Source organism: Artemia sp. Qi Xiang Cuo, chromosome 12 (assembly GCF_049724085.1).
Source record: "Artemia sp. Qi Xiang Cuo chromosome 12, ASM4972408v1, whole genome shotgun sequence".
NCBI lineage: Eukaryota > Metazoa > Arthropoda > Branchiopoda > Anostraca > Artemiidae > Artemia > Artemia sp. Qi Xiang Cuo.
Window position 1 is genome coordinate 67,342,431 of NC_142805.1, and position 19,733 is coordinate 67,362,163.

The window sequence follows — 19,733 nt, forward strand, 5'->3', positions numbered from 1 at the left end:
ATTTCCATCAGTATCATGGCTGTACAGATGGCTGAAACCTAGAAAGTAACAAACCATTACAGTATCCGGGTTGCAGCGTGAGCTAGCAATCCGGGTTGCAGCAGTACCAGGTTGCAGTGGTAGCTAGCAACCTATCAACCCGATCAAAAAAAAAGTAAACCATTATAATAAAGAACGCACTCGAGCCTATACTAATTGAAATTTGGTAACATAAAGAGCAACTTTGGAGATTGATAAATTATATTAAACCTACATAAATGATCGAAATAGTTCACTATAAACATGGATTATGTAAGTTTCATCTGCATCATGGTCGTAGATCCGGGTTGCAACGGTAGCTAAAGACCTAGTAAGAGACGACAACGTCCTTTAATAAAAACTAAAATATCCCATAACTCCTTAAAATAGAGTCAGATAAAACAAGATGTACACTATTATGACCACCTTTTCTAAAATCCCTGTATAGAAAATTTTTATCCGGGTTGCAGTGGTAGCTAGCAACCTATTAAGAGACGATCACGTCCAATTTTAAGAAATATAAAAGCCCATAGTTTCTAACAGAGGAGTCAGATCAAAACAAAAAGTATACCATTAGAACCGCCTTGTCAGAAACCCCTGTATAGGAAACTTTCTGTCCCTTGGCTTGAACAGCAAGGGATCTATATTGGCTTGAAAATCAAGAAAAGTGGCAGCTACTACAACATTCTGCCTAAACGGATTATTTTTTCTTTTTTTTTCTTTTTTCTTTTCCACAGATAGCTTGACACTGGAACATCGTAGAGGGTTGTTCAATAGCTCATTTTAAAGGAAATTAATTGGGTTAAAAATCTATAGTAACTAAAATAATTTCTAAAAGAGAATAAATTTTTCCACCCAAAACTGCATTTTTGATGTCTTTTCACACTGCAGTCTTTCAAACATAATCGTATACCAGCGGTAAGATTTGAACCCACGCCTCCGAAGAGACTGGTGGCTCACACCAGTGTCTTGGACCACTCGGCTAGGCTGCCTCTCATAATTTGGGTTGCAGCAGTAGCTAGCAACCTAGTAAGAGACGATCAGTCCCATGCTAAGAAATATAAAAACCCAAAACTCCTAGTAGCTAGTTAGCTACTTGATTGTTTGAGTTTCGTCTCTTACTATTTAAAAGAAGAAAAAGCCGCAGGCTTTTTCCTGTTTGTATTTATAGTTAAAAAACGAACTCAGGTCCAAAGAAACTGAACCCTGTGGTTCATTCATATTATCTTCATTATTATAGCTAGAATGTAAATAAACAAGTTTCTTTTTTTACAGTAAAGACCGATCTGTAGCCCGTAGTAACTGAAGATCCGGGTTGCAACGTATTATAATAGAAAAGAGGAAGAGACGATCACGTCCGATGTTAAGAAATATAATTACATAGAGGCTCGATCATCGAATTTAAGTTGAAATTAAGTAAAGGACAATTATGCCTCCATATATTCACAGTGATGTATAAGATTTCTTATAATAAAGAACGACCTCTTGCCTATACGAAATTTTATACGCCACTTAATTATAGTATAGGTTAGTAATAGCACAGATAGCTTGGTAAAATAAAGATCAAACTCTTCCCTATACTAACTTGCATGCGCAACTTCACTAAAGTTAAGATAACAGTATTTATATTTTTATCCGGGTTGCAGCGGTAGCTAGCAACCTACTAAGAGACGATCACCTCCAATGTTAAGAAATATAAAACCCCCCAACTCCTAAAAAAAGAATCAGATCAAAACAAAAAGTACACCATTAGAACCGCTTTGACCGAAACCCTTATAAAGGAAACTTACCGCCCTTTGGCTTGAATAACAAAGAAAATATATTGGCTTGAAAATCAAGAAAATTGACTTTAACCACGTTATTCTCCACAAACGGGATATTTTTTTCTTTCCGCTTGATCTTTCTCCTCAGCTAGATGACACTGGAAAATCAAAGAGAGCTGTATAATAGCTCATTTTAAAGGAAATTGCTACATCTAGTGCCTTTTGTAATTAAAAATAAAATGCTTTTTAAAGTAGAATCAATTTTGTCAAAAAATTTGCATTTTACATGTATTTTCATACTGCAGTCTTTTCAAAGATATTTGAATTTTGAAGCAAACAGTTCATGGTAATGAACTCTATAGTAATAATAGCTACTTGTCTCAATAGTAGCCGAAACTCCTGGAACCAAAATTTTCTTTTTTGGCTTAATCGTAAAATTATTACGTAAACTGCAAAAATATTTATGATGCCTAATCAGTGATAGTAATTTTTTTATTTAAACAACAAAAATACATGAAAATTCCAAAATTAGTTTTGCTTTTCGTCTCCTGGAAGAAATTTTTTTTCATCTCAGTTCAAAGTTATTATATGATAAAGAACCACTTAATCCGGGTTGCAGGAGTAGCTAGCAACCTAGTAAGAGACGATCACGTCCAATGTTAAGAAATATAAAAACCCTTAGTTCCTAACAGAGGAGTCAGATCAAAACAAAAAGTACACCATTAGAACCGCCTTGTCCGAAACCCCTGTATAGGAAACTTTCTGTCCCTTGGCTTGAACAGCAAGGGAAATATATTGGCTTGAAAATCAAGAAAAGTGGCAGCTACTACAACATTCTGCCAAAACGGGATATTTTTTCTTTTTTTTTTCTTTTTTCTTTTGTATCCAGAGATAGCTTGGCACTGGAACATCGTAGAGAGTTGTTCAATGGCTCATTTTAAAGAAAATTAATTGGGTTAAAAATCTATAGCAACTAAAATTATAATAAAGAACGAATATTTTACCGATTATCTACTAATAACCATATATGACGTAATAAGTGACATGACGTAATATCTAAAACCTATTGTGTACTAATAACCATATATGACTTAATTAGCGACGTGACGTAAAAATTGAAAAAATTAATTTTTATTTTATTTTCGTTTAGTTGCTATATAAGAAGCGTCAAAACTGTAAATGTTCTCATTCATAATTAGATAATGGTTAGATCAAAGCAAGCTATACGCAAGTTGAAAAAACAGTACTACACAAACAACAGAGATAATATCTCGAAAAGAAAAAAGCAAAGGTATTCAACCGACCAGGCGTATCGAGAAGTAATAATTAAGAGAGTAATACAAAACAGCAAGATGTGTTATCACAATGATGAAGATTATAGACATGCAAAAATTGAGACAGCCAAACAAAAGATCAAGGAACGGTATGGTAATGATGAAGATTACAGAGAAGCAACAATTGAGCAGGCTAGACAAAAGAGCGAGGAGCGTTATCATAATGATGAAGATTACAGAGAAGCAAGTATTGAGCAGGCTAGACAAAAGATCAAGGAGCGTTATCACAATGATAAACTTTATAGAAAAGCAACAATTGAGCAGGCTAGACAAAAGAGTAAGGAACAATATGATAATGATAAAGATTACAGAGAAGCAAGAATTGAGCAGGCTAGACAAAAGATCAAGGAGCGTTATCACAATGATAAACTTTATAGAAAAGCAACAATTGAGCAGGCTAGACAAAAGATCAAGGAGCGTTATCAAAATGATGAAGATAACCGAAAAATATATAAGAAAAAGTTGCTACCAGAATAATGGGTAGATACTGGGGTGACAAAATCTATAATGAAAAACTTAAATTCTCTGCGAGGTTGTACCGAAGAACGCATAAGGACAAAGGGAGAAATTACATTCAGAAATACAAGAAGATGGCAAAAATGCAGGCTGATCTTCGTAAATTGAGAAACATTTTACGTATGTTTTATAAGGATCACGAAAAGTATTCAAAATTACAGATTAAAATTCTCTTTGAAAGAGTTGATGCTGTTGAAAAGTCGGTTTGAAATGCTTTGGAAAAGCTTCATAGTAATATCCAAAAGAAATGTTTAATGAAAAGCTCCCAAGGTATGGATTGGCAACTGCGGAACAGTTTATGGATGCAATGGAACATGCTCGACAACACAGTGAATATACGGAGGCGTACTCATTAGAAAATTCGTATATTAATTTTGGAAGGAGCAATTGCAGTTTATGTAGCAGCAATAAAAATATATATACAAGCATACCTATCAACAGCGAAGGATCGGGGTTGCAGCGGTAGCTAGCAACCTAGTAAGAGACGATCACGTCCAATGTTAAGAAATATAAAAACCCATAGTTCCTAAAAAGGGAGTCAGATCAAATTCAAAAGTACACCATTAGAACCGCCTTGTCCGAAACCCCTGTATAGTAAACTTTCTGTCCCTAAGCTTGAACAGCAAGGGAAATATATTGGCTTGAAAATCAAGAAAAGTGGCAGCTACTACACCATTCTGCCTAAACGGGATATTTTTTTCTTTTTTTTTCTTTTGTATCCAGAGATAGCTTGGCACTGGAACATCGTAGAGGGTTGTTCAATAGCTCATTTTAAAGGAAATTAATTGGGTTAAAAACCTTTTTTAACTAAAATAAATTATTTCTAAAAGAGAATAAATTTTTCCACCAAAAACTGCATTTTTTATGTCTTTTCACACTGCAGTCTTTCAAACATAATCGTATACCAGCGGTAAGATTTGAACCCACGCCTCCGAAAAGACTGTGGCTAACACCAGTGCCTTAGACCACTCGGCCAAGCTGCTTCTTATAATTTGGATTGCAGCAGTAGCTAGCAACCTAGCAAGAGACGATCAGTCTAATGCTAAGAAATATAAAAACCCAAAACTCCTAAAAATACAGTCAGATCAAAACAAAGGTGCATCATTAGAATTACCTTGTCTGAAACCCTACTAGATAAATTAGAGCTATGACGTGAATAGAAAAACACGATATTATGCTGTGGTTTCTGAAGACGTCATGAAATAATATCATTGCGCCATGACGTCATCATGAAATAAAATCATTACGCCGTTACGTCATAATTACTATATAAGAAGCGTCAGAACTGTAAATGTTCTCATTCATAATTACATAATGGTTTCAATCAAGCAAGCTGCACGCAAGTTAAAAAAATAGTACTACACAAACAACAGAGATAGTATCTTGAAAAGAAAAAAGCAAAGGTATTCAACCGACCAGGCGTATCGAGAAGTAATAATTGAGAGAGCAAAACAAAACAGCAAGATGTGTTATCACAATGATGAAGATTATAGACATGCAAAAATTGAGACAGCCAAACAAAAGATCAAGGAGCGTTATCAAAAAGACCGGGTTGCAGCGCTAGCTAGCAACCTAGTAAGAGACGATCACGTCCAATGTTAAGAAATATAAAAACCCATAGTTCCTAAAAAAGGAGTCAGATCAAATTCAAAAGTACACCATTAGAACCGCTTTGTCTGAAACCCCTGTATAGTAAACTTTCTGTCCCTTAGCTTGAACAGCAAGGGAAATATATTGGCTTGAAAATCAAGAAAAGTGGCAGCTACTACAACATTCTGCCTAAACGTGATATTTTTTTATTTTTTTTTCTTTTGTATCCAGAGATAACTTGGCACTGGAACATCGTAGAGGGTTGTTCAATAGCTCATTTTAAAGGAAATTAATTGGGTTAAAAACCTTTTGTAACTAAAATAAATTATTTCTAAAAGAGAATAAATTTTTCCACCATAAACTGCATTTTTGATGTCTTTTCACACTGCAGTCTTTCAAACATAATCGTATACCAGCGGTAAGATTCGAACCCATGCCTCCGAAGGGACTGGTGGCTAACACCAGTGCCTTAGACCACTCAGCCAGGCTGCTTCTCATAATTTGGGTTGCAGCAGTAGCTAGCAACCAAGCAAGAGACGATCAGTCCAATGCTAAGAAATATAAAAACCCAAAACTCCTAAAAATACAGTCAGATCAAAACAAAGGTGCATCATTAGAATTACCTTGTCTGAAACCCTACTAGATAAATTACAGCTATGACGTGAATAGAAAACACGATATTATGTTGTGGTTTCTGAAGACGTCATGAAATAATATCATTGTGCCATGACGTCACCATGAAATAAAATCATTACGCCGTGACGTCATAATTACTATATAAGAAGCGTCAGAACTGTAAATGTTCTCATTCATAATTACATAATGGTTTCAATCAAGCAAGCTGCACGCAAGTTGTAAAAAACAGTATTACACAAACAACAGAGATAGTATCTCGAAAAGAAAAAAGCAAAGGTATTCAACCGACCAGGCGTACCGAGAAGTAATAATTGAGAGAGCAAAACAAAACAGCAAGATGTGTTATCACAATGATGAAGATTATAGACATGCAAAAATTGAGACAGCCAAACAAAAGATCAAGGAGCGTTATCAAAATGATGAAGATTACAGAGAAGCAGGAATTGAGCAGGCTAGACAAAAGATCAAGGAGCTTTATCACAATGATAAACTTTATAGAGAAGAAAAAATTGAGCAGGATAGACAAAAGAGCAAGGAACGGTATGATAATGATGAAGATTACGGAAACAAACATAAGAAAAAAGTTGCTACCAGAATAATGGGTAGATACTGGGGTGACAAAAGCTATAATGAAAAAATTAAATTCTCTGCGAGGTTGTACCGAAGAACGCATAAGGACAAAGGGAAAAATTACATTCAGAAATACAAGAAGATGGCAAAAATGCAGGCTGATCTTCGTAAATTGAGAAACATTTTACGCATGCTTTACCAGGATCACGAAAAGTATTCAAAATTACAGATTAAAATTCTCTTTGAAAGAGCGGATGCTGTTGAAAAGTCGGCTAGAAATGCTTTGGCAAAGCTTCATAGTAATATCCAAAAGAAATGTTGTCAGTTTAATGAAAAGCTTCCAAGGTATGGATTGGCAACTGCGGAACAGTTTTTAGATGCAATGGAAAATGTTCGACAACACAGTGAATATACGGAGGCCTACTTCTTTGAAAATTCGTATATTAATTTTGGAAGGAGCAATTGCAGTTTATGTAGCAGCAATAAAAATATATATACAAGCATACATATCAACAGCGAAGGAAAAGCAATGTTTTTCAATTATGGCCAAAACGAGCCGGTTAGGGTTATTAGTATATGTGTTTGTAAGACTAATGATTTAGAACAAATTCCTGGAACACCGACTCAAGAAAAAAGCATTTCTAACTGTGTTTTAAACAGTTCCTTTAGTTCTACTGAATATTTGGCAAAAAATTCTCTGTGTAGTAGAACAAACTGTCCTGAAAAGTACGAGACAACTATTGAAAAATGCTCTGAATCTTGATCTGACAAGGAAATTATGATGGCTGAAGTCACCTATAACAATCTGAGTAAACATTCAAAACCATAAATTGGGCAGCAGGTAACTTGGCAATGTCACCCTGATATCTGCAAGCTCTATCCGACGGATATTGAATTATGTCAAATTCTTTTTGATATCCTTGAAAATAATATAGCATTGATTATAATAAAGAACGACATCTTGCCTATACTAATTTTTATGCACCACTTAATTAAAGTATAGGTTAGTAATTCCACAGATAGCTACACACTGGAACATCGTAGGGAGCTGTTCAATGGCTCATTTAAAAAAAAATTATTGGGGTTAAAAATATCCGGGTTGCAACGGTAATGATATAGCAATGATATCCGGGTTGAAGCGGTAGCTAGCAACCTAGTAAGAGACGAATACGTCCAATGTTAAGAAATATAAAAATCCCTAACTCCTAAAAAGAGTCAGATCCAAAAAAAAGTACATCATTAGTATTACAGTAAAGAACGACATGACCATGCTAAGTGAAATAATCTATTTTACATCAAAAGACGATCATTAGAATAATAAACCATTGCATACATTCGAGTTAGTTAGCTACTTGATTGTTTGAGGTTCGTCTATTACTATTTCAGAGAAGAAAAAGTCGTAGGCTTTTTCCTGTTTGTAATCAGGGGTATTTTGTTAATTATAGTAAATCCTATATCCGGGTTGCAGCGGTAGCTAACAACCTAGTAAGAGACGAGTTTGTCCAATGTTAAGAAATATAAAAACCCCTAACTCCTAAGAAAAGAGTGAGGTCGAAACAAAAAGTACACCATTAGAACTGCCTTGTCCGAAATCCCTGTATAGGAAACTTTCTGTCCCTTGGCTTGAGCAGCAAGGGAAATATATTGGCTTGAAAATCAAGAAAAGTGGTAGCTACTAAAACATTCTGCCTAAACGGGATATTTTTTTTTCATGTTTTATTCTTCTTTTCCACAGATAGCTTGGCACTGCAACATCGTAGAAAGTTGTTCAATGGCTCATTTTAAAGGAAAATAATTGAGTTAAAAATCTTTTGTAGCTAAAATAAATTATTTCTAAGAGAGAATAAATTTTCTACTAAAAACTGCATTTTTGATGTCTTTTCATACTGCAGTCTTTTCAAAGATATTTGATTTTTTTTGTGCATAAATCATAATCATATACCAGTGGTAAGATTTGAACCCAAGCCTCCAAAGAGATCCGGGTTGCAGTGGTAGCTAGAAACCCAGTAAGAGACGATCACGTCCAATGTTAAGAAATATAAAAACCCATAGCTCCTAAAAAAGGAGTCTGATCAAAACAAAAAGTACATCATTAGAACCACCTTGTCCGAAACCCCGTATAGTAAACTTTATGTCCCTTGGCTTGAACAGCAAGGAAAATATGTTGGCTTGAAAATCAAGAAAAGTGGCAGCTACTACAACATTTTGCCTAAACGGGATATTTTTTTTTCCAGAGATAGCTTGGCACTGGAACATCGTAGAAAATTGTTCAATGGCTCATCTTAAAGGAAATAAATTGGGTTAAAAATCTTTTGTAACTAAAATAAATTATTTCTAAGAGAGAATAATTAAAGTAAAGAACAAACTTCCAGCCCATAGTAAGTAAAATAAGATTATAATTAATGTTAAAGATTGATCAATGATGTCATAATCGTAGGTTGTAGTCAGGTCGTCTCTTGCTATTCTAATTAAGAAAAAGCCATAGGCTTTTTCGTGTTTGTAATACAGTAAGGATTTTAGTATCTATGAGTAATTATATTACATTAAAAGACGATCATTGGAATATCAAATCATTTTATGCATTCGAGTTAGTTATCTACTTGATTGTTTGAGTCTCTCTCTATTTCGCTATCACAGTAAAGAACGATCTCTTGCCCATAGTAACTGATATATGGTGTTTCCAAGGGTAGCTACAGACTATCTAAATTGTAGTGGTTCTAATGGAGTTTCAAGGGACGGAAATTAATGGAGTTATAGTACACCATTAGAACCGCCTTGTCCGATATACCTGTAAAGGAAACTTTCTTTCCTTTGGCTTGAACAGCAAGGAAAATATATTGGCTTGAAAATCAAGAAAAGTGGCAGCTACTACAGCATTCTGCCTAACGGCATCTTTTTTTCTTTTTTTTCTTTTCCACAAACAGCTTTACACTGAAACATCGTAGAGAGTTGTTTAATGGCTCATTTTAAAGTAAATTAATGGGGTTTAAAACCTTTTGTAACTTAAACAAATTATTTTTAAAACCATAATAAAGAATGACCTCTTGCCTATACTAAATTTATAGGCCACTTAATGATAGTATAGGTTAGTGAATATTACAATAAAGAACGACCTCTAATTACATTTTGTAATCATGAAATATAAAATATAGTAATAAAAAATATTACTAAATAACCATATATGACGCAATGAGCGACTTGACTTAAAAATTTAAAAAATAAATTTTTATTTTATTTTCGTTTTCAGTTCAGAATCGGTAAAGTTATAAACTGCAAAAATACTTATGGTATCTGAGCAATAGTTTTAATCTTTTAATTTAGACTAGAAAAAAATGTAAAATTTTTAAAATTAGTTGAATTTTTTGTTAGGTTCTTGGTATTTGATACGTGACTTAAACATTCAGCTAACATTCAAACATTCAACCAATGCGTTTTGAAAATTTGGAACAAAGAATAAACACTTTTCGTTGTTGGCGCTCGTCTGTGCCACTGTCTGCAGAAAGAATAGCACGTGTCGGTTTTTATCACACAGGCACAGGTACTGAAGTGGAGTGTTTTGCCTGCAAAAAAAAAATTAGTGACTAGAATTGTAACGATCAAGCTATTGCTAGGCACTTAAACTTAAACCCGGATTGTCCATTTTTGTCTATGAGTTCCTCCCGCCCTTTATTGTCACAAGAAGAATGTCGAGCTCTTAAACGAGAGGATGTTAGACTAATGACATTTAATTCAAGAGGATGGTGGACGAAGGATTTTATTGACAGGATTAGATCGAGAAACCTGCAACTAGCAGTGGATAATATTTCTGTCCGAAGTGGTGGTACAGCCCTTCTTAGTATCAATTCACAGCCACTGGTCACATCAGTTCACAGTCATCTCAATTCACTGGCCAACCTCAGAATCAATGCCCATCGAGGCCCTGAGCACCCTGATAAAACAACTTTTGAAGCTAGGTTACAAACTTTTGCGAATTGGCATTACCATGAGCGGATGGATCCTCGCAAACTTGCCGAAGCTGGATTTTTCTATCTGGGAGATTCAGATAAGGTGAAATGTTTTCATTGTGATATAGGTTTGTGCAACTGGGAGGAAACAGATGACCCCTGGGTTGAACATGCAAGGTGGTTTAGTGACTGTGTATTTTTAATTCTGTCAAAGGGAGATGAATTTATTAAGGAAGTCAAAGAGTTACTTAAAAGGAAAGCAGAGGCCAAAAACACTGAAAGTGAAAGAAGGCTGGAAGAAAAACTGAAGAAAGAAATTGAAGGATCCGTGGCCAAGATGACAATGGAAGTTGTAGAAGCTACCAAAGTGAGACAAGCTATTTTGAATCAGTTGAAGAGAACAGGCCAAGGATTTATGGCGGTTGATGCGTTGATTATTGCTGCCCTTGAAATACCCGATCAGCCAGTCGAGATTTCATCCTCTGTTCCCTCCTCAAGTGGAACAGAAACGAATTTGCCAGGAATAAGAATTCGCGATGAATTTAGAATTCCTAGTGTTCCTCCTAGTGGAACAGAAATGAATTTGCCAAGAATAAGAACTCGCAATGTCTCGGAAATTGACCAGGAATTTGGATCATCGGCACTCCAAGAGCCAGAAGCTTCAGAACCCACCAGTTGGTATCAGCTCCCAGAAGAACCAGCCGTTCCATCCGATACTCGTTCCACTGCCGAAGTTGGTCAGGACATCTCTCCTGCGTGGTATGGGGCTCCCGCTCCACAGCCAAATGAGATTCCACCTGGTGAGCCTCCTGTCATAGTAAATGTCGTCTCTCCAAGAAGAAGTCTTGAAGAAGCAATGGATGTGGACCAGTTTGAAGAAACAATTGAAGAGCGATATAAGTGTAAAGTATGTCTGGACAAGTGAATCGAAGTCATATTTTTGCCATGCGGCCATCTTACATCTTGTTCCAGCTGTACTTCTGCCTTAGCAACCTGCCCGCTCTGTCGTCAGGTTATTGGTGGCACGGGGAAAGCATTTCTTCATTGAGTCAGCTTTATTTGGGTATAACTGGTCATAATATTAAATATAAATCTGGTACCATTTCAAATGCAAGATTTGATGTTTTGTTTTTCAGTGTTTTGGCTTGGCTCTCTCAGGTATAGAGAATGTAGCTTGTATGATATTTCTAAATTTGCGTTCCCCAATTTGATTCTAAAGAATTTTGATTTAAAAAAAAAAAAAAATTCAGCTAATGATTAAATAATGGTTAAATCAAAGCAAGCTACATGCAAGTTTCAAAAACAGTACTACACAAATTCACATTAAAATAAAACAACCGAGATTTGAAATGAAGATAAGGAGCTACACACTTCTGAGTTCTCTTCTGAATTTTCTTAAAGAAGAGAAAAATTTTGCACAATTCTGAAATTTACCAAAGATTTTAATAAAGATCGAACTCTTCCCTATACTAACTTGCATACGCAACTTCACTATAGTTAAGATTACAGTATTTATATTATACATCATTATAAATTATAAAAGGTTCAAATGTTCGAAGATTATAGAGTTAAAAATTTTTCCACATCGGGTATCGAACCCGAGCCTGTTAAGCGAAATTTAACTATCCTAGCCACTAGACCATATGGAATCATGAAGAAGTATGATTTAAGAGCCATGTGCATATTATTATTTCACCATACCAATTATAATAAGGCCAAAACCAAATCGTCGAGTTGCAACCTTACGTTTGACACATTAGTTAAATCTTCATCAGGCTTAAAAAATGTTTTGCTAGTTTTACATGAAAGAACGAACCTTAGCCCATAGTAGCAGAAATAAGAATATCTAGGTTGCAGCGGTAGCTAGCAACCTATTACATAATCCGGGTTTAAGTGGTAGCTAGTAGCCTAGTAAGAAACGCCAAATTAAAAGATGATCATTAGAAGAACAAACAATTGCTTATATTGAACTTAGTTAGCTGCCTGATTCTTTGAGGTTCGTCTCTTACTATTCCAAAGAAGAAAAAGCCGTAGGCTTTTTCCGGTTTGTAATAATACATTAAAAGATAACCATATGTGACATAATAAGTGAATGCAATATTTATACACGTTCATCTTTCGACAAGTATTGCATTAAACAACGAGCTATATCCGGGTTGCAGCGGTAGCTAGCAACCTAGTAAGAGACGATCAAGTCCAATGTTAAGAAATATAAAAACCCATAGTTCCTAACAGAGGAGTCAGATTAAAACAAAAAGTACACCATTAGAACCACCTTGTCTAAAACCCCTGTATAGGAAACTTTCTGTCCCTTGACTTGAACAGCAAGGAAAATATATTGGCTTGAAAATCAAGAAAAGTGGCAGCTACAGCATTCTGCCTAAACGAGATATTTTTTTTCTTTTTTCTTTTCCACAGATAGCTTGGCACTGGAACATCGTAGAGAGTTGTTCAATAGCTCATTTTAAAGGAAATTAATTGGGTTAAAAATCTATAGTAACTAAAATAAATTATTTCTAAAAGAGAATAGATTTTGCCACCAAAAACTGCATTTTTGATGTCTTTTCACACTGCAGTCTTTCAAACATAATCGTATACGAGCGGTAAGATTTGAACCCACGTCTCCAAAGAGACTGGTGGCTAACACCTGTGTCTTGGACCACTCGGCCAGGCTGCCTCTCATAAATAATATATATGTGAATCTGGGTTGCAGCAGTAACTCGCAACCTAGCAAGAGACGATCAGTCCAATGCTAAGAAATATAAAAACCCAAAACTCCTAGAAATAGAGTCAGATCAAAACAAAAGTACATCATTAGAACTACCTTGTCTGAAACCCTACTAGATAAATAATGAATGTCATCATAGTTTTGTATTAGAGCTATGAGACATGAATAGATTTCATATTAAAGATTGATCAATGATTATATAAAATTTCTTCCAATACTGATATGCCAAATAAAAGATTTTATAGTAAAGAACGAACTCTAGCCCACAGTAATTCAAATATTAAGATATTATCACTTAAGATCCATGTCACAGCGGTAGCTAGCAACATAGCAAGAGAGGATCACGTCTATTACTAAGAAATGTAATATTTCCGGGTTGCAAGGTAGCTAGCAACATAGTAAAAGATCCGGGTTGCAGCGGTAGCTAGCAACCTAGTAAGAGACGATCACGTCCAATGTTAAGAAATATAAAATCCCATAGTTCCTTACACAGGAGTCAAATCAAAACAAAAAGTACACCATAAGAACCGCCTTGTCCGAAACCCCTGTATAGGAAACTTTCTGTCCCTTGGCTTGAACAGCAAGGGAAATATATTGGCTTGAAAATCAAGAAAAGTGGCAGCTACTACAACATTCTGCCTAAAGGGGATATTTTTTTCTTTTTTTCTTCTTTTTCTTTTCCACAGATAGCTTTGCACTGGATTACAATAAAGAACCACCTCTAGCCCATACGCACTGAAATGCTGAGTCACTATATGACATATCATGGTTGCAGCGGTATCCGGGTTGCAGCGGTAGCCAGCAACTTAGTAAGAAACCATCACGTCCAATACTATAAAATATAATCAAACAGTTCATGGTAACGAACTGTACAGTGAGAGCGACTCGTCTCAATAGTTACCGAAACTCTAAAGAACAGAATTTTAATATCAATAGATAATTAAAAATAGAATCAATTTTTTACGAAAAACTTAATTTTTTATGTACAATATTGATCAATGACGTCATAGTCGTTGGATGTAGTTAGTACATGTATAATAAAGAACGACCTCTTGCCTATACTAAATTTATAGACCACTGAACTATAGTATAGGTTAGTAAGGTTTACATAAAGGACTGATCCGGGTTGCAGCGGTAGCTAGCAACCTAGTAAGAGATATAAAAACCCATAACTCCTAAAAAAGGAGTCAGATCAAAACAAAATGTACACCATTAGAATTGCCTTGTCCGAAACCCCTACAAAGGAAACTTACCGCCCTTTGGCTTGAATAACAAAGAAAATATATTGGCTTGAAAATCAAGAAAAGCTGCAGCTACTGCAACATTCTGCCTAAACGGGATATTTTTACAGTAAAGAACGATCTCTCTCCCATACTAACTGATATATGGTGGTTCCAGGTGTAGTTACATAAAGGACGAATATAGCTCATCATAAATGGTGTTTGTCAATTATCCGGGTTGCAGCGGTAGCTAGCAGCCTAGTCTGGGTTGCAGCGGTAGTTAGCAACCTAGTAAGAGACAATCACGTCCAATTTTACGAAATATAAAAACTCATAGTTCCTAAAAAGGAGTCAGATCAAAACAAAAAGTACGCCATTAGAACCACCTTGGCAGAAAACCCTCTATAGGAAACTTTCAGCCCCTTGGCTTGAACAGCAAGGGAAATATATTGGCTTGAAAATCTAGAAAATTACATTAAAATACGATCATTGGAATAACATACCACTGCATACATTGGACTTAGATTGCTACTTGATTGCTTGAGGATCGTCTCTTACTATTTCAAAGAAGAAAAAGCCGTAGGCTTTTTCCTGTTTGTAATGATCTAGCATAAAAAGAAACCCAAGTTGTAACTGACGTCATCCTGGTTGTTATAGTAAAGAATTATAATAAAGATTCATTAAAAGACGATCATTGGAATAATCTGGGTTGCAGCGGTAACTAGCACCCTAGTAAGAGACGATCACTTCAAATGTCAAGTCTGGATCCATCCGGAGAAACATCAAATACAGCGATAATGTAGAGTATTGTCCGGGTTGCAGCGGTAGCTAGCAACCTAGTAAGAGACGATCACGTCCAATGTTAAGAAATATAACCCGGGCCTTCTAGATAAAAGCCAGCTATCCTATCCGCTACACCATATGGAACTATAAAACAGCATGATTTAAGAACTATATGCATATTATTATTTCATCGTACCATTTTTCCGGGTTGCAGCGGTAGCTAGCAACCTAGTAAGAGACGATCACTTCCAATGTTAAGAAATGTAAAAACCCATAGGTCCTAAAAATAAAGTCAGATCAAATTCAAAAGTACACCATTAGAACCACCTTGTCCGAAACCCCTTGAAAGGAAACTTACCGCCCTTTGGCTTGAACAGCAAGGGAAATATATTGGCTTGAAAATCAAGAAAAGTGGCAGCTACTACAAAATTCAGCCTAAACGAGATATTTTTTTATACTCCGGGTTGCAGCGGTAGCTAGCAACCTAGTAAGAGACGATCACGTCCAATGTTAAGAAATATAAAAACCCATAGTTCCTAACAGAGGAGTCAGATCAAAACAAAAAGTACACCATTAGAACCGCCTTGTCCGAAACCCCCGTATAGGAAACTTTCTGTCCCTTGGCTTGATAAGCAAGGGAAATATATTGGCTTGAAAATCAAGAAAAGTGGCAGCTACTACAACATTCTGCGTAAACGGGATATTTTTTTCTTTTTTTTTCTTTTGTATCCAGAGATAGCTTGGCACTGGAACGTCGTAGAGGGTTGTTCAATAGCTCATTTTAAAGGAAATTAATTGGGTTAAAAATCTATAGTAACTAAAATAAATTATTTCTAAAAGAGAATAAATTTTTCCACCAAAACTGCATTTTTGATGTCTTTTCACACTGCAGTCTTTCAAACATAATCGTATACCAGCAGTAAGATTTGAACCCACGCCTCCGAAGAGACTGGTGGCTAACACCAGTGTCTTGGACCACTCGGCCAGGCTGCTTCTCATAATTTGGGTTGCAGCAGTAGCTAGCAACCTAGTAAGAGACGATCAGTCCCATGCTAAGATATATAAAACCCAAAACTCCTAAAATAGAATAAGATCAAAATAAAAGTACATCATTAAAACTACCTTGTCTGAAACCCTACTAGATAAATTAGAGCTATGACGTGAATAGAAATACAGGAAATTATATTGTTGTTTATAATTCTAATGGTGGCAGTTACTACAACATTCTGCCTAAACGGGATATTTTTTTCTTTCTTGTTATCCAGAGATAGCTTTGCACTGGAACATCGTAGAAAGTTATTCATCCGGGTTGCAGCGGTAGCTAGCAACCTAGTAAGAGACGATCACCTCGAATATAAAGAAATATAAAACCCCCCAACTCCTAAAAAAAGAGTCAGATCAAAACAAAAAGTACACCATTAGAACTGCCTTGTCCGAAACCTCTATAAAGAAAACTTACCGCCCTTTGGCTTGAATAACAAAGAAAATATATTGACTTGAAAATCAAGCAAATTGACTTTTACCACGTTATTCTCCACAAACGGGATATTTTTTTCTTTCCGCTTGATTTTTCTTCTCAGCTAGCTGGGCACTGGAAAATCATAGAGAGCTGTATAATAGCTCATTTTAAAGGAAATTGCAACATCTAGTGCTTTTTGTAATTAAAAATAAAATACTTTTTAAAGTAGAATCAATTTTTTCAAAAAAATTGCATTTTTGATGTTTGTTCATGCTGCAGTCTTTTCAAAGATATTTGAATTTTAAAGCAATCAAACAGTTCATGGTAATGAACTCTATAGTAATAATAGCTACTTGTCTCAATAGTAACCGAAATTCCTGGAACCAAAATTTAATTTTTTGGCTTAATCACTAATATTATTATGTAAACTGCAAAAATATCTATGATGCCTAATCAGTCATAGTAATTTCTTAATTTAAACAACAAAATACATGAAAATTTTATAATTAGTTTTACTTTTTGTCTCCTGGAAGAAATTTTTTTTTCATCTCAGTTCAAAGTTATTATTGTATCCTGGAACCAAACTTTTTTTGGTTTGTAACCCGTAAAGTACGTATCTCCATATTATTGTTTTATAATTGCAATTATTTTATTTTTTAGTCCAGAATCGCTAAACTTATTATGTAAACTGCAAAAATATTTGTGGTGTCTAACCAATAATACTAATTTTGTAATTCAAACAAGATAAATACCTGAAAATTTCAAAATTAGTTTTTTTATGCTAGGTTTTAGATACTCGACACGGGGTATTGTGTACTTAATAATTTTAAACCTTGAAAAAATATGGTCTCGCTTGAAAGGAAAAAAAGAAAGAATAACAAAAAAAACTATCAAAATAGAGCAATCCAAATTTCTACTAATAGAAAACTTTACTACACAAAATTATAATAAAGAACGAACTTTAGCCTATACTAACTGAAAAGCTTATGATTAATATTATCAAGGTTGCAGCGGTAGCTAGCAACCTAGTAAGCGACGATCAAGTCCAATGTTAAGAATTCGGTTTGCAGCGGTAGCTAGCTACCTAGTAAGAGACGATCAAGCTCCATAGTAAAAACTAAATTAACCCATAACTCATAAAAAAAAGATTAAGATAAAAAAAAGAAGTATACTAGTAGAATCGCCTTGTTCAAAAACCTCTATGTAGCAAACTTACCGGCCCTTGGCTGACGATCACGTCCAATGTTTAACGTTAAAAGACTATCATTGGATTATAATCCAGGTTGCAGCGGTAGCTAGCAACCTAGTAAGCGACGATCAAGTCCAATGTTAAGAATTCGGTTTGCAGCAGTAGCTAGCTACCTAGTAAGAGACGATCAAGCTCACAATAAAGAACGACACCTTGCTCATGTTAACTGAAACATAACTAGGGATTATGTAATTTCCAGCAATATCATGGCTGTAGAGATGGCTGAAACCTAGTTACAATAAATGACGATCATTGGAATAACAAACAATTGCATACATTGGAAATAGCTAGCTACTTGATTGTTTGAGACTCGTCTCTTACTATTTCAAAAAAGAAAAAGCCATAGGCTTTTTCCTGTGTGTAATCAGTTTATCATCATAGTCAGCGCGCCTATGATACTAAAACACGTAACTAAAACTAAAAGATTATAATTTTAGACTCAAACTAGTAATTTGTTTGCTTAGGTATAAAATACTGTGATCAGGGAGATTCAAACCCATACCTCCGATGTGGCGGGTTGCTAACACCATTCCGGGTTGGAGCGGTAGCTAGCAACCTAGTAAGAGACGTTACACAAAAGACCGATAAGGCTCATCCGGGTTGCAGTGGTAGCTAGCAACCTAGTAAGAGACGATCACGTCCAATGTTAAGAAAAATAAAAACCCATAGTTCCTAACAAAGGAGTCAGATAAAAACAAAAAGTACACCATTAGAACCGCCTTGTCCGAAACCCCTGTATAGGAAACTTTCTGTCCCTTGGCTTGAAAGCAAGGGAAATATATTGGCTTGAAAATCAAGAAAAGTGGCAGCTACTACAAAATTCTGCCTAAACGGGATATGTTTTTTTTCTTTTTTCTTTCTTTTCCACAGATAGCTTGGCACTGGAACATCGTAGAGGGTTGTTCAATAGCTCATTTTAAAGGAAATTAATTGGGTTAAAAATCTATAGTAACTAAAATAAATTATTTCTAAGAAAGAATAAATTTTTCCACCAAAAACTGCATTTTTGATGTCTTTTCACGCTGCAGTTTTTCAAACATAATCGTATACCAGCGGTAAGATTAGAGACCACGCCTCCGAAGAGACTGGTGGCTAACACCTGTGCCTTGGACCACTCGGCCAGGCTGCCTCTCATAATTTTGGTTGCAGCAGTAGCTAGCAAAATAGTAAGAGACGATCAGTCCAATGCTAAGAAATATAAAAACCCAAAACTCCTAAAAATAGAGTAAGATCAAAACAAAAGTACATCATTAGAACTACCTTGTCTGAAACCCTACTAGATAATTATCCGGTTTACAGTGGTAGCTGGCAACCTAGTAAGAGACGATCACGTCCAATGTTAAGAAATATAAAAACCCATAGTTTCTAACAAAGGAGTCAGATCATCATCAAAACAAAAAGTACACCATTAGAACCGCCTTGTCCGAAACCCCTGTACAGGATTTATAATGAAGAACGAACTCTTTCCTATACTAAATAAGCCACTATTTTTATCAAGGTTATATGACTTTTAGGGGTTGCTTCCCCCTTTTTTCGGTGATGGTATAATAATATAATAAAGAACGACCTCTTGCCTATACTAAATTTATAGACCACTGAACTATAGTATAGGTTAGTAAGGTTTACATAAAGGACTGATCCGGGTTGCAGCGGTAGCTAGCAACCTAGTAAGAGATATAAAAACCCATAATTCCTAAAAAATGAGTCAGATCAAAATAAAATGTACACCATTAGAATTGCTTTGTCCGAAACCCCTACAAAGGAAACTTACCGCCCTTTGGCTTGAATAAAAAAGAAAATATATTGGCTTGAAAATGAAGAAAAGTGGCAGCTACTACAACATTCTGCCTAAACGGGATATTTTTATTACAGTAAAGAACGATCTCTCTCGCATACTAACTGATTTATGGTGGTTCCAGGTGT

General features: G+C 35.4%; 1 protein-coding gene across 1 annotated transcript; it reads left to right on the plus strand.

The window, feature by feature from the left end:
- Nucleotides 1-10,075: 10,075 nt before the first annotated feature.
- Nucleotides 10,076-11,555, plus strand: LOC148946428 (uncharacterized). The gene has a single exon (XM_089097696.1). The coding sequence runs from the start codon at nucleotides 10,076-10,078 to the stop codon at nucleotides 11,294-11,296; it is 1,221 nt and encodes a 406-aa protein (XP_088953822.1). The 3' UTR covers nucleotides 11,297-11,555.
- Nucleotides 11,556-19,733: the final 8,178 nt, after the last annotated feature.

Excerpts from the sequence above, each read along its gene's own strand:
- LOC148946428 (XM_089097696.1), top strand. The coding sequence starts at position 10,076 with ATGAGTTCCTCCCGCCCTTTATTGTCACAAGAAGAATGTCGAGCTCTT.